Source organism: Erinaceus europaeus, chromosome 7 (genome assembly GCF_950295315.1).
Source record: "Erinaceus europaeus chromosome 7, mEriEur2.1, whole genome shotgun sequence".
Lineage (NCBI taxonomy): Eukaryota > Metazoa > Chordata > Mammalia > Eulipotyphla > Erinaceidae > Erinaceus > Erinaceus europaeus.
Genome location: NC_080168.1, coordinates 133,321,254 through 133,333,719, shown reverse-complemented (window position 1 = coordinate 133,333,719; position 12,466 = coordinate 133,321,254). Strand labels below are relative to the sequence as shown.

The window sequence follows — 12,466 nt, the reverse complement described above, 5'->3', positions numbered from 1 at the left end:
AACAAAAGGGAATAAATAAAATAAATATAAAAAAATGGTTGAAACATGCAGAAGAATGAAACTGAACCACTATATTTCACCAAAAACAAAATTAAATTCCAAGTGGATCAAGGACTTGGATGTTAGACCAGAAACTAATAGATACTTAGAGGAAAATAGTGGCAGAACTCTTTTCTGCACAAATTTTAAAGACATCTTCAATGAAATGAATTCAATTACAAAGATGACTAAGACAAGCATAAACCTATGGGACTACATCAAATAAAAAAGCTTCTGCACAGCAAAAGAAACTACTACCCAAACCAAGATACCTCCTCACAGAATGGGAGAAGATCATTATATGCCATACATCAGATAAGAGTTTAATAACCAACATATATAAAGAGCTTGCCAAACTCAACAACAAGACAACAAATAACCCCATCCAAAAATGGGGGGAGGACATGGACAGAATATTCACCACAGAAGAGATCCAAAAGGCCGAGAAACACATGAAAAAATGCTCCAAGTCTCTGATTGTCAGAGAAATGTAAATAAAGGCAACAATGAGATACCACTCACTCCTGTGAGAATGTCACACATCAGAAAACGTAATAGCAGCAAATGCTGGAGAGGGTGTGGGGTCAAAGGAACCCTCCTGCACTGCTGGTGGGAATGTAAATGGGCCCAACCTCTGTGGAGAACAGTCTGGAGAACTCTCAGAAGGCTAGAAATGGACCTACCCTATGATCCTGCAATTCCTCTCCTGGGGATAGATCCTAAGGAACCCAACACATCCATCCAAAAAGATCTGTGTACACATATGTTCTTGGCAGCACAATTTGTAATAGCCAAAACCTAGAAGCAACCCAGGTGTCCAACAACAGATGAGTGGCTGAGCAAGTTATGGTATATATACACAATGGAATACTACTCAGCTGTAAAAAATGGTGACTTCATCGGTTTCAGCCGATCTTGGATGGACCTTTAAAAATTCATGTGAAGTGAAATAAGTCAGAAACAGACGATGAATATGGGATGATCTCACTCTCAGGCAGAAGTTGAAAAATAAGATCAGAAGAGCAAACACAAGTAGAACCTGAACTGGAATTGGCGTATTGCACCAAAGTCAAAGACTTCGGGGTGGGTGGGTGGGGAGAATACAGGTCCAAGAAAGATGACAGAGGACCTAGTGTGGGTTGTATTGTTATATGGAAAACTGGGAAATGTTATACATGTACAAACTATTGTATTTACTGTTTAATATAAAACATTAATTCACCAATAAAGAAATTTTAAAAAAAGAATAGGAAAGCTATCAGGGGAGGGGATGGGAAATGGAGTTCTGGTGGTGGGAACTGTGCAAAGTTGTACCCCTTTTATCCTATGGTTTTGCCAATTTTTTCCTTTTTATAAATAAAAAATTTTAAAAAACAAGTCATGTGAACTGAGGAAGGAGTGGAAGTTGTTGTTGGTGCATATTCTGAATAAGAAACGTTTTCTTTTAAACATAGGATAGCCTGCAGCAAGTTCTGAGGCACTGTGGTGTGTTAGTGCAGCAAGCTCTGAGGTGCTGTAGTATGTAACTGTAGCAAGCTCTGAGGCGCTGTAGTGTGTGACTGCAGCAAGCTCTGAGGTGCTGTAGTATGTAACTGTAGCAAGCTCTGAGGCGCTGTAGTGTGTGACTGCAGCAAGCTCTGAGGCGCTGTAGTGTGTAACTGCAGCAAGCTCTGAGGCGCTGTAGTGTGTGACTGCAGCAAGCTCAGAGGCGCTGTAGTGTGTAACTGCAGCAAGCTCTTGAGGCGCTGTAGTGTGTAACTGCAGCAAGCTCTGAGGCGCTGTAGTGTGTAACTGCATGAAGCTCTTCTTCTTCTTCTAGCGTTTGCCAGTCAACAGCGTCAGGTTGAAAGCTGTCAGGAGCTGCTTGTTGCTGGTTTTGAAAGTGACTGGGATCCACATGGATTCAGTCGGCTAGGAAGGATCATCAGTTTCCCCAATGAATGGGTACTCACGGGATGCATCACGAGGCAGCAAGCTCTGAGGCACTGTAGTGTGTTACTGCAGCAAGCTCTGAGGCACTGTAGTGTGTAACTGCAGCAAGCTCAGAGGCGCTGTAGTGTGTAACTGCAGCAAGCTCTGAGGTGCTGTAGTGTGTGACTGCAGCAAGCTCTGAGGCGCTGTAGTGTGTGACTGCAGCAAGCTCTGAGGCGCTATAGTGTGTGACTGCAGCAAGCTCTGAGGCACTGTAGTGTGTAACTGCAGCAAGCTCTGAGGCGCTGTAGTGTGTAACTGCAGCAAGCTCTGAGGAGCTGTGGTGTGTAACTGCAGCAAGCTCTGAGGCGCTGTAGTGTGTAACTGCAGCAAGCTCTGAGGAGCTGTAGTGTGTAACTGCAGCAAACACTGAGGCGCTGTAGTGTGTGACTGCAGCAAACACTGAGGCGCTGTAGTGTGTGACTGCAGCAAGCTCTGAGGCGCTGTAGTGTGTGACTGCAGCAAGCTCTGAGGCGTTGTAGTGTGTTACTGCAGCAAGCTCTGAGGCGCTATAGTGTGTGACTGCAGCAAGCTCTGAGGCGCTATAGTGTGTGACTGCAGCAAGCTCTGAGGCGCTGTAGTGTGTGACTGCAGCAAGCTCTGAGGCGCTGTAGTGTGTGACTGCAGCAAGCTCTGAGGCGCTGTAGTGTGTGACTGCAGCAAGCTCTGAGGCGCTGTAGTGTGTAACTGCAGCAAGCTCTGAGGCACTGTAGTGTGTAACTGCAGCAAGCTCTGAGGAGCTGTAGTGTGTAACTGCAGCAAGCTCTGAGGCGCTGTAGTGTGTAACTGCAGCAAGCTCTGAGGCGCTGTAGTGTGTAACTGCAGCAAGCTCTGAGGTGCTGTAGTGTGTGACTGCAGCAAGCTCTGAGGCACTGTAGTGTGTAACTGCAGCAAGCTCTGAGGCGCTGTAGTGTGTGACTGCAGCAAGCTCTGAGGCGCTGTAGTGTGTGACTGCAGCAAGCTCTGAGGCGCTGTAGTGTGTGACTGCAGCAAGCTCTGAGGCGCTGTAGTGTGTGACTGCAGCAAGCTCTGAGGCGCTGTAGTGTGTGACTGCAGCAAACACGGAGGCGCTGTAGTGTGTGACTGCAGCAAGCTCTGAGGCGTTGTAGTGTGTGACTGCAGCAAGCTCTGAGGCACTGTAATGTGTAACTGCAGCAAGCTCTGAGGCGCTGTAGTGTGTGACTGCAGCAAGCTCTGAGGCACTGTAGTGTGTGACTGCAGCAAGCTCTGAGGCGCTGTAGTGTGTGACTGCAGCAAGCTCTGAGGCGCTGTAGTGTGTGACTGCAGCAAACACGGAGGCGCTGTAGTGTGTGACTGCAGCAAGCTCTGAGGCGCTGTAGTGTGTGACTGCAGCAAGCTCTGAGGCGCTGTAGTGTGTAACTGCATGAAGCTCTTCTTCTTCTTCTAGCGTTTGCCAGTCAACAGCGTCAGGTTGAAAGCTGTCAGGAGCTGCTTGTTGCTGGTTTTGAAAGTGACTGGGATCCACGTGGATTCAGTCGGCTAGGAAGGATCATCAGTTTCCCCAATGAATGGGTACTCACGGGATGCATCACGAGGCAGCAAGCTCTGAGGCACTGTAGTGTGTTACTGCAGCAAGCTCTGAGGCACTGTAGTGTGTAACTGCAGCAAGCTCAGAGGCGCTGTAGTGTGTAACTGCAGCAAGCTCTGAGGTACTGTAGTGTGTAACTGCAGCAAGCTCTGAGGCGCTGTAGTGTGTGACTGCAGCAAGCTCTGAGGCGCTATAGTGTGTGACTGCAGCAAGCTCTGAGGCACTGTAGTGTGTAACTGCAGCAAGCTCTGAGGCGCTGTAGTGTGTAACTGCAGCAAGCTCTGAGGAGCTGTGGTGTGTAACTGCAGCAAGCTCTGAGGCGCTATAGTGTGTGACTGCAGCAAGCTCTGAGGCACTGTAGTGTGTAACTGCAGCAAGCTCTGAGGCGCTGTAGTGTGTAACTGCAGCAAGCTCTGAGGCGCTGTGGTGTGTAACTGCAGCAAGCTCTGAGGCGCTGTAGTGTGTAACTGCAGCAAGCTCTGAGGAGCTGTAGTGTGTAACTGCAGCAAACACTGAGGCGCTGTAGTGTGTGACTGCAGCAAACACTGAGGCGCTGTAGTGTGTGACTGCAGCAAGCTCTGAGGCGCTGTAGTGTGTGACTGCAGCAAGCTCTGAGGCGTTGTAGTGTGTTACTGCAGCAAGCTCTGAGGCGCTGTAGTGTGTGACTGCAGCAAGCTCTGAGGCGTTGTAGTGTGTTACTGCAGCAAGCTCTGAGGCGCTGTAGTGTGTGACTGCAGCAAGCTCTGAGGCGCTATAGTGTGTGACTGCAGCAAGCTCTGAGGCGCTGTAGTGTGTGACTGCAGCAAGCTCTGAGGCGCTGTAGTGTGTAACTGCAGCAAGCTCTGAGGCACTGTAGTGTGTAACTGCAGCAAGCTCTGAGGCGCTGTAGTGTGTGACTGCAGCAAGCTCTGAGGCGCTGTAGTGTGTAACTGCAGCAAGCTCTGAGGCGCTGTAGTGTGTGACTGCAGCAAGCTCTGAGGCGCTATAGTGTGTGACTGCAGCAAGCTCTGAGGCACTGTAGTGTGTAACTGCAGCAAGCTCTGAGGAGCTGTGGTGTGTAACTGCAGCAAGCTCTGAGGCACTGTAGTGTGTAACTGCAGCAAGCTCTGAGGCGCTGTAGTGTGTGACTGCAGCAAGCTCTGAGGCGCTGTAGTGTGTAACTGCAGCAAGCTCTGAGGCGCTGTAGTGTGTGACTGCAGCAAGCTCTGAGGCGCTGTAGTGTGTGACTGCAGCAAGCTCTGAGGCGCTGTAGTGTGTGACTGCAGCAAGCTCTGAGGCGCTGTAGTGTGTGACTGCAGCAAGCTCTGAGGCGCTGTAGTGTGTGACTGCAGCAAGCTCTGAGAAGCTGTGGTGTGTAACTGCAGCAAGCTCTGAGGCGCTGTAGTGTGTAACTGCAGCAAGCTCTGAGAAGCTGTAGTGTGTGACTGCAGCAAGCTCTGAGGCGCTGTAGTGTGTGACTGCAGCAAGCTCTGAGGCGCTGTAGTGTGTAACTGCAGCAAGCTCTGAGGCGCTGTAGTGTGTAACTGCAGCAAGCTCTGAGGCGCTGTAGTGTGTGACTGCAGCAAGCTCTGAGGCGCTGTAGTGTGTAACTGCAGCAAGCTCTGAGGCGCTGTAGTGTGTGACTGCAGCAAGCTCTGAGGCGCTGTAGTGTGTGACTGCAGCAAGCTCTGAGGCGCTGTAGTGTGTGACTGCAGCCAATTCTCAGGCGGCATCGTGAAGAAAGCGAGGCAATTACTTACAGCTTCATCTAGTTCTTCATGCTGACAGCATGATTTTGGGATGCTGCTGGAATCTTCAAGTCCAGAAGTGTTAAGCAAGGTTTCTTCTAACTCAATTTCTTTCTCAAGTTTTATTAATACAGGTGGCTCAACTCCGTATCTGAAAACCAATTAGGAAATGTCATCATGTAAGAGAAGTTTGATTTAAACACTTCCCTGAATGTCACAGTAGGTCTTCCAGCTAAAATTTAAGTCGTTTAAAATGTCTATGATACTGACATTCTGAAATATAGTGAAATTCCTACCTTGACACAATTCGACCAATTTCAAGAAGACAAAGATACACCTGTCTTGGGTCTTTGTGCAAAACTAGAAAGATAAAAGTAGGGTCAAAGTTAAACAAGAAAATATATTTCTGGCCTGAAAAAAGTCAGAGAAAAGAAAAGGAGAGAAGAGGAGAGAAGAGGAAAAATGATAAAGACAGTCGGCTTATTTGTCCGGAGACTTGGGGAGACATGATTCTCTTTACATGGTGTCACCTCCAGCAAGTGAAGGCAACAGTAACAACTGGCTGACTGAAAATCCACCACCAGCCTTTATTTGGATAGCCTTCTCAGTCAGGAAAACTAAGACTGTAGTTGTTATTGTTTGCTTTATTTTTTTTCCCCAGAGCACTGCTTAGCTCTGGCTTGTGGTGGTGGAGGGTTTAAACCTGGGGACTCACAGTCTCTTTGCATAACCGTCATGCTGTCTACTCCCGCCCTGTTATTGTCGTTTCACCTTTTGGGCAGTGGTGCACCTGGTAGAGCACACAGCACCATGTACAAGAACCTGGGCTCAAGTTCCTGGTCCCCACCCCTGTAAGTGGGGAAACTTTGTGAGTGGCGGAGTAATGTTGCAGGTGTCTCTCTTTCTCTCCCGTTTCCACTTCTATCAGAAAAGAAAAGAGGAAGGAAAAAAATCACACCAGAGATGGTGGGCAGGTCCTGAGTCCCAGTGATAACCCTGTTGGCAACAACAACAAAAAGTAAGGTTTTTAAATTATTATCATTAATGGTGAGGCAAATCAAAACCACAGTGAGGTAAGCACCCACCAGAGTGGCTATATTTTTAATATTTATTTTCGTTAATGTAAAGGGGACTGGGGTGGGGGAGAGAACCTCTGGCAAATGTGATGCCAGAAATCAAACTCAGGCCTTCATGCCTAAAAGTCCAGTACCCCATCCACTGCATCACTTGGTAAAGAGATGAAGAAACAGGAGCCCTTATTCGAGCTAGACATAATATCAAATTGAACAGCCACTGTGGAAACAGCTTGGAATTTCTGCAAGAGAAAAAAGACAGAACTACCATATAACGTGGCAATTTGAGTCCTAGTTCCCTGAATTAAAAACGCATCTTTTGTATATGAACTCCAATATCATAGTGGAGAATGAACTAAGAGAACCGGAGCCGCTTGCTATTAGACATGAGGTTCCTTTAAGGGCTAACAGAAATGTTTTGGGAGTGATCAGTGGTGACGGTCGCATAACAATGAATAAATGAAAAACCACTGACATGTATTCACTTTAAAATTATGACTTTTAGTTACGTTTATGTTACATTAAACATAACTCATTTTGATGCTCTAAATAAAAAGGAATTTAATATGTTTCAATTGCTGTCGATTTTACCATTGCTGGGAAATTGTGCAAATGTAGTCACATCTGCCATGTTGTCCCCTCCAACAACAATATAATTATAACAATAAAACAACTAGGGCAACAAAAGGCAAAATACCAAAAAAAAAAAAAAAAAAAGAGGATCCCGCTTCCCTACACCTTAGAGTCTTTGTTAAAAGATAAGTTCTTTTTCCCCATGAATCACCCAGGACCTTCCAGATAATGGCTGACTACCATGACAAATAATATAAAATAATAATAATAAATGAATAAGAAAGATACATCCCCCAATACTCAGCTGGCTAAGGCACCAAACCTCTTTTTCTATAAAGCATTCAAATCAGATGCCCTGCTAACCACGAGAAGCAGATTGTTTGTGTTTCTTCCACAGGAATCCCGGAAAAAACCATCTGGACCCCTGCACACCCTGATATCACCCACTAGATGGCACGACTACAGTGGCACACACCGCCCCCCCCCCCCGAAACCCTAGATGTCACCTGACGCAATCTGAAGAACCTGATTCGCAGACTCCAAGGACAGAACTTTTTTTACTGCCTGTCTGCCTTTCCTGCTTTTGCTTTGACCTGTCATGTTTTGGTGGTTCCAGCTCACTCTCTACAGAAAAGCAGAATTCCAGAGGCTGACCTTCCTCATGCAGCATTTCATCCCCTGCCATTTCTCCCCCTAGTCGCCTACTTTGGACTGAGACTTCTATCGGACTTGCTGGTTTACCCTTTGGACACTTTAGACAATTTTACAGCAGCTTCCTTCCCTTCACGTTGCTGGTTTTTCATAGACTGACCCTGAGTAGTTCATAGACTTTACACACTGTTGCCCTGGGCATTAGATAAAAGGAAAGGGGGAGATGCTGGGAAATTGTGCAGATGCAGTCACATCTGCCATGTTGTCCCCTCAGGCTACTGCTAGTTCCTGTGAGAGTTGGGACATTCTCGGAGTGCCTGTTCAGCCATGTTGTGCCCTCAGGGCATTGTCTATATCCCTGCGATATCTGGAGTGCTCTGGTTACTCCTCCCCACTCCCATTCTCACGAGAGTTATCATCCTATCCTGGAGTGCTATGGTTACTCCTCCCCCTTCCCATTCTCATGAAAGCTACTCCTATAAAAGCCCTTCTTCTTCCGCACCTCTCTCTCTTGCCAGTGTTTCACTTCGGTGTTCAGACACAGGAAAGGTTACTGCGTGAGGCGGCCATTTTCGCTACCTTCACGTGGCCCAACCTGCTTCTCTGAGGTGCCAGCGCAAATAAAGATTTGTGTTTCCTCTTCGCTCCGGACCTCCTCTCTCTCTTCTCCGTAGCACACCACAACAGCCATAATTAAAACAAATTAAAGAACCCAAATAATAAGGCTATTCTCAACGAAACGTCATAAGCATTAATCTACTGAGACAAGCAAGCTGGCAACTGCTACTTACAAGGTAATCTGAACATCACGAATGTAAAGCATCTGGCAAGTCTGTAATTTCTCTAGTAAGATAGCTTAAGAACTTTCAATTCAGGCTTGGCAAGATAATATGTGATGAAAAGACTATGTAATGAAGTATTAGTCCAGAACCTTCCCACAGTCAATTCATTTAGGAAGTAAGACTACTAGTGCTTTTTAGATATGCAAGAATACTAAATATAAAAGCTTAATTTTTTTATTTAGAATTTGCCTCTAATTGTTTCACATATTTAATTCATTTTTTTTTTTTTGGAAAATGAGATTTTATTTTAATTCATGTATGAAGATAAAATTCAGAAATGAGGCCTACAAAAATACACTGGTAAACATTAAACACGACAAATAGCAACAACGCTCACCTAAGCCTTCAGACTCAAAGAGGTAGGTCTCCTCCACCCCAATGGCCCTGCACCAGTGAAGAAAGTTTGCTGTGTTGTCTCTGGCAAAGAATGAGCCCGACGCGGCATCTTTCTTACAGGGAACTCTTCTCATTGGAAAATTCTGGGAAAACCAAAAATCATTCTTAGATATGCATGAAGGATATTTTAACTTTTAAGAAAAAATTAAGTTTCCTTATTTAACTTAATAGGACAGATAGGACAGAGAGGGAAGAGGGGTTGGGGAAGGAGAGAAAGACAGAGAGACACCTGCACTCCTACTCCAGCACATGTGAAGTTTCCCTCTGCAGCTGGCACTGGGGGCTTGAACCTGGGCCCTTGTACGTAATAACGTGCACTTAAGAAGGTGCACCACCACCTGACACGGGAATACATTAAGTTTACTAGTAAATAAATGTTCAGAGACTGCAACTAAAATCCACAAAATATTACAGTGAAATGGCAGCTTTCAAAAGCTACTGCATTTACTTTAGGCCTACTCCAGCAGTGACATCTAGGAAAAATGACCTACTCAGAATCAGTGGTAGAACTCCTTTCAAAATGCCACAAGACTCTTAACTAAGATAAAAGGCAGCGGTCTAATAACGCCAGAGTGCATCTCTGTCATATGTGTCTCCACACACAATTCAATCCAAACATAACTTAACTGCTGTTGAAGGTCAACACACACTCATTTTAACTTCCTTACCCAAAGATTATAAAAATAGCTTTGAGTTTCTTGAGGAGACTATAAAATCAGGAAGTAGCAGACCATTCTTAATTCAAGTTCTTTGAAAATGGATGATTTAAATTTTGCAGAATCACAGGTTTGTGTTTTTGTTAGTTTGACAATTTGGACCAAGACTTTAATTTTGCAAATGCCTACAACTATTTAAATTTCTACTTGAATAATTAATTCAAGCATTTAAAAAAATGTAACGGCATAGTGGAGTGTTTTTCTCTCCCCTCTACCCTCAGTTCCTCTTTCCTCCTATAGTGAACCACTATTGCTAGGTCCGTGCATATCCTTCCTGTCACAATACTTTCCAGAATTAAAAGAGTCTGGGATTTTCTAATTATTAAAAAAAAAATTGCTAAAAAAAGGATCAAATAGTACAATCATAAAAAGCAGCATCAAACAAAATCTCATTGCAAAACATCTGTATGAACAAGCACACACTCATGCACCCATGGAATGTCACAGAAACTATCCTGCAAACTGACTGTGGGGCATATATGCACTCGCATATGGCATATGCAGTGGACGGGTTGTAGGCATCTTTTCAAGCAGGCAACAGCATTAAAGTAGACACTTCTGAGGCCTGGGCAGGTGGCATGGCGGGTAGAGTGCCAGACTTGCACACATGACGTACCAAGCCCAGACCCTGGCAGCCTGTACACCACAGTGATACTCTGACCCACTAATATGTAAATATTGATAAAAGGTGAAACATCCAGGGTCACAAGACTCCTACAGGGGAAGCACCCAGGCCTTCCTGACTGAGACTCTGAGGACACAGGCTCAGTCGCTGGCACCACCATACAGCAGAGCTGAGCAGTGCTGTGGTCTCTCCTCCCCTCCCTCATGAACATGAGTAAATATATACACACATGCACGCAATTACACAGACATACATGCTGTGTATGGGGCTTTGCTTGCAGGTTGACCTGTGCAGGTGGAAGGACAGATGCAGAGACACAGGGAGAGAACACCAGCCAGGAAGCTCCCTCAGTGTAGGACCAGGCTCCAACTTGGGCCATGTGCACGCAGAGCAAGCCGCCATCTAGGTGAACTACCAGCCCAGCCCAGTAGAAACCCCTTAGAAACCATCCTTTCAGCTAAATGCACAATGTTCGACTCTGCTTAAGTGCCGTTACTAATTCTTTACAGCCTATCTACTGATGAACTTGAAGGTTGTCCTTCCTTCCTTCCTTCCTTCCTTCCTTCCTTTTTTTTGCCATCATTCACATGACTATATTGGCTTTTAGAACAAATTCCTGAGAGTAGAGTTAGGTTATGTATCAAAAGATGGACTTTATTTTCCATGTGCTGTACTTGTCAATCACTGTTCCCTGCTTTACATTTCCAACAACACCACATAAGTGTCTGAAACCCAAACTCAGGAAACATCACGATTTCTAAAAGCAGAGGAGATCTTATCTACCTTGAATAATAACTTCAAGATCAGTGGAGAAAATCTCTCCTTTAAAAGCATCACTTATCTACCTGACATTTGTCCAATCACCTGACCAGGCAATCTCCTGAAGATGAAAGGATGGTGACTATCCCTCAGCAATTTCTGCCACACACCCTTTGTCAACACTCAGCACTCCTGTAACAAAGCACGACTTACTAGTCTCAAGAGGTTAGCCTCTGGACAGCTGTGTACTAGACACTGAGACAAATATCATCTACATATCATCTCATTCAATCTCTCTGAGTTCTTGTAAATAAATCCTGCCTGGTAAATGTTAATATCTGTATTTTAAAAGTGAGAACATTTTTTTCAGGTAGTCAAAAACATTAAATACACAAGATCACATATACAGTTGCTAGTTTATAGGTCTGGTGGTGGTGCACATGTTGGAATGTGCAAGGACCAGGGTTCAAGCCCCCAGTCCGCACATGAAAGGAGAAAGCTTTGAAAGTGATGAAGCAGTGTTACAGGTGTCTCTCTCCCTATCACATCCTTCCCTCTCAATTTCTGGCTGTCTCTATCCAATAAATAAATTTAAAAAAATTAAAATTAAAAAAGAAAGTTTATATAACCTTGTGGAAATGTGCATACAAAAGAAAAAAGAAACTGTACCTATGTGACAACAGTCTTATAAACCATAATTTCCCTCAATAAAGTTATTTTAAAATATAACAAAAAAAAAAAAAGATATGTTTCTAGCTCAAGGAAATAGTGCAGGTGGCAGGTGACAGGTTCAATCCCAGTACTGTGGGCACTAGAGTGGTATGCTGGTCTCTGTCTCTTTCACTCAATCTACCCTCTCAGCTGAAACTAGCTGTCTCCCTCTCTCCTCTTGATATTATGAAGGACAAAATAAGTCTTCAAGAAAAGAGGGAGGGATTCGCAGCAAAACAACAAGTGCTGTGGAGTCAGGTCACCACGGCCACACACTCACTTACCCCTGGCTCTTCAGAGTCACACGTCTTCACCATGCTTTGAAGGACATTCACCAGCTGGCATAACAGCACTCCATTATCAAGTTCTGCCAACAATCTTTCTGCCTTAACTTCAATACCTTCAACATTGACACACATTTCAAGGTTAGTACCCTTCTAGAAACAGTAAATTCAAAACAATATAGTAAGAATTCAATACAATGTGCTCAGATTACAGCTGGAGCATTAAGCGATAAATAAGATGGAATATCCAATCTTAACAGTCAAAACAACAAATGCCAAATTAAACAAAGATATGTGGCACTGCAGAATTACTAACTCCTTCGTCTCATCTCGGATGGAACTTGAAGGAATGGTGCTGAGATCAAACAAAAAGGACAAATACTAAGGTGGAACTTAAGAAACAAGGGCCCAAGACCCAGAAGGGAAAACACCAAGTAAAGCTTGGACTGGACATGGTGTGCTGCAGCACAGCAAAGCCCTCTGGGGCAGAGGGGAGGGGAGAGCTGAGGGGAGTGTGGGGTCCTGGTGCCTGACAGCAGAAGGACCTCAG

General features: G+C 45.0%; 1 protein-coding gene across 4 annotated transcripts in view; it reads right to left on the bottom strand.

Moving 5' to 3' along the window:
- Positions 1-12,466, bottom strand: part of GAS2L3 (growth arrest specific 2 like 3) — a 39,967-nt gene that overhangs the window by 8,989 nt on the left and 18,512 nt on the right. For all 4 annotated transcript variants that reach the window (XM_060195633.1, XM_060195632.1, XM_060195634.1 and 1 more), the window contains exons 4-7: positions 11,917-12,032; positions 8,763-8,904; positions 5,583-5,646; positions 5,299-5,437 (exon numbers count right to left, since the gene is read on the bottom strand). In XM_060195633.1, the coding sequence (XP_060051616.1) occupies positions 5,299-5,437; positions 5,583-5,646; positions 8,763-8,904; positions 11,917-12,032 (461 nt within the window). The remainder of the gene's footprint in view (positions 1-5,298; positions 5,438-5,582; positions 5,647-8,762; positions 8,905-11,916; positions 12,033-12,466) is intronic.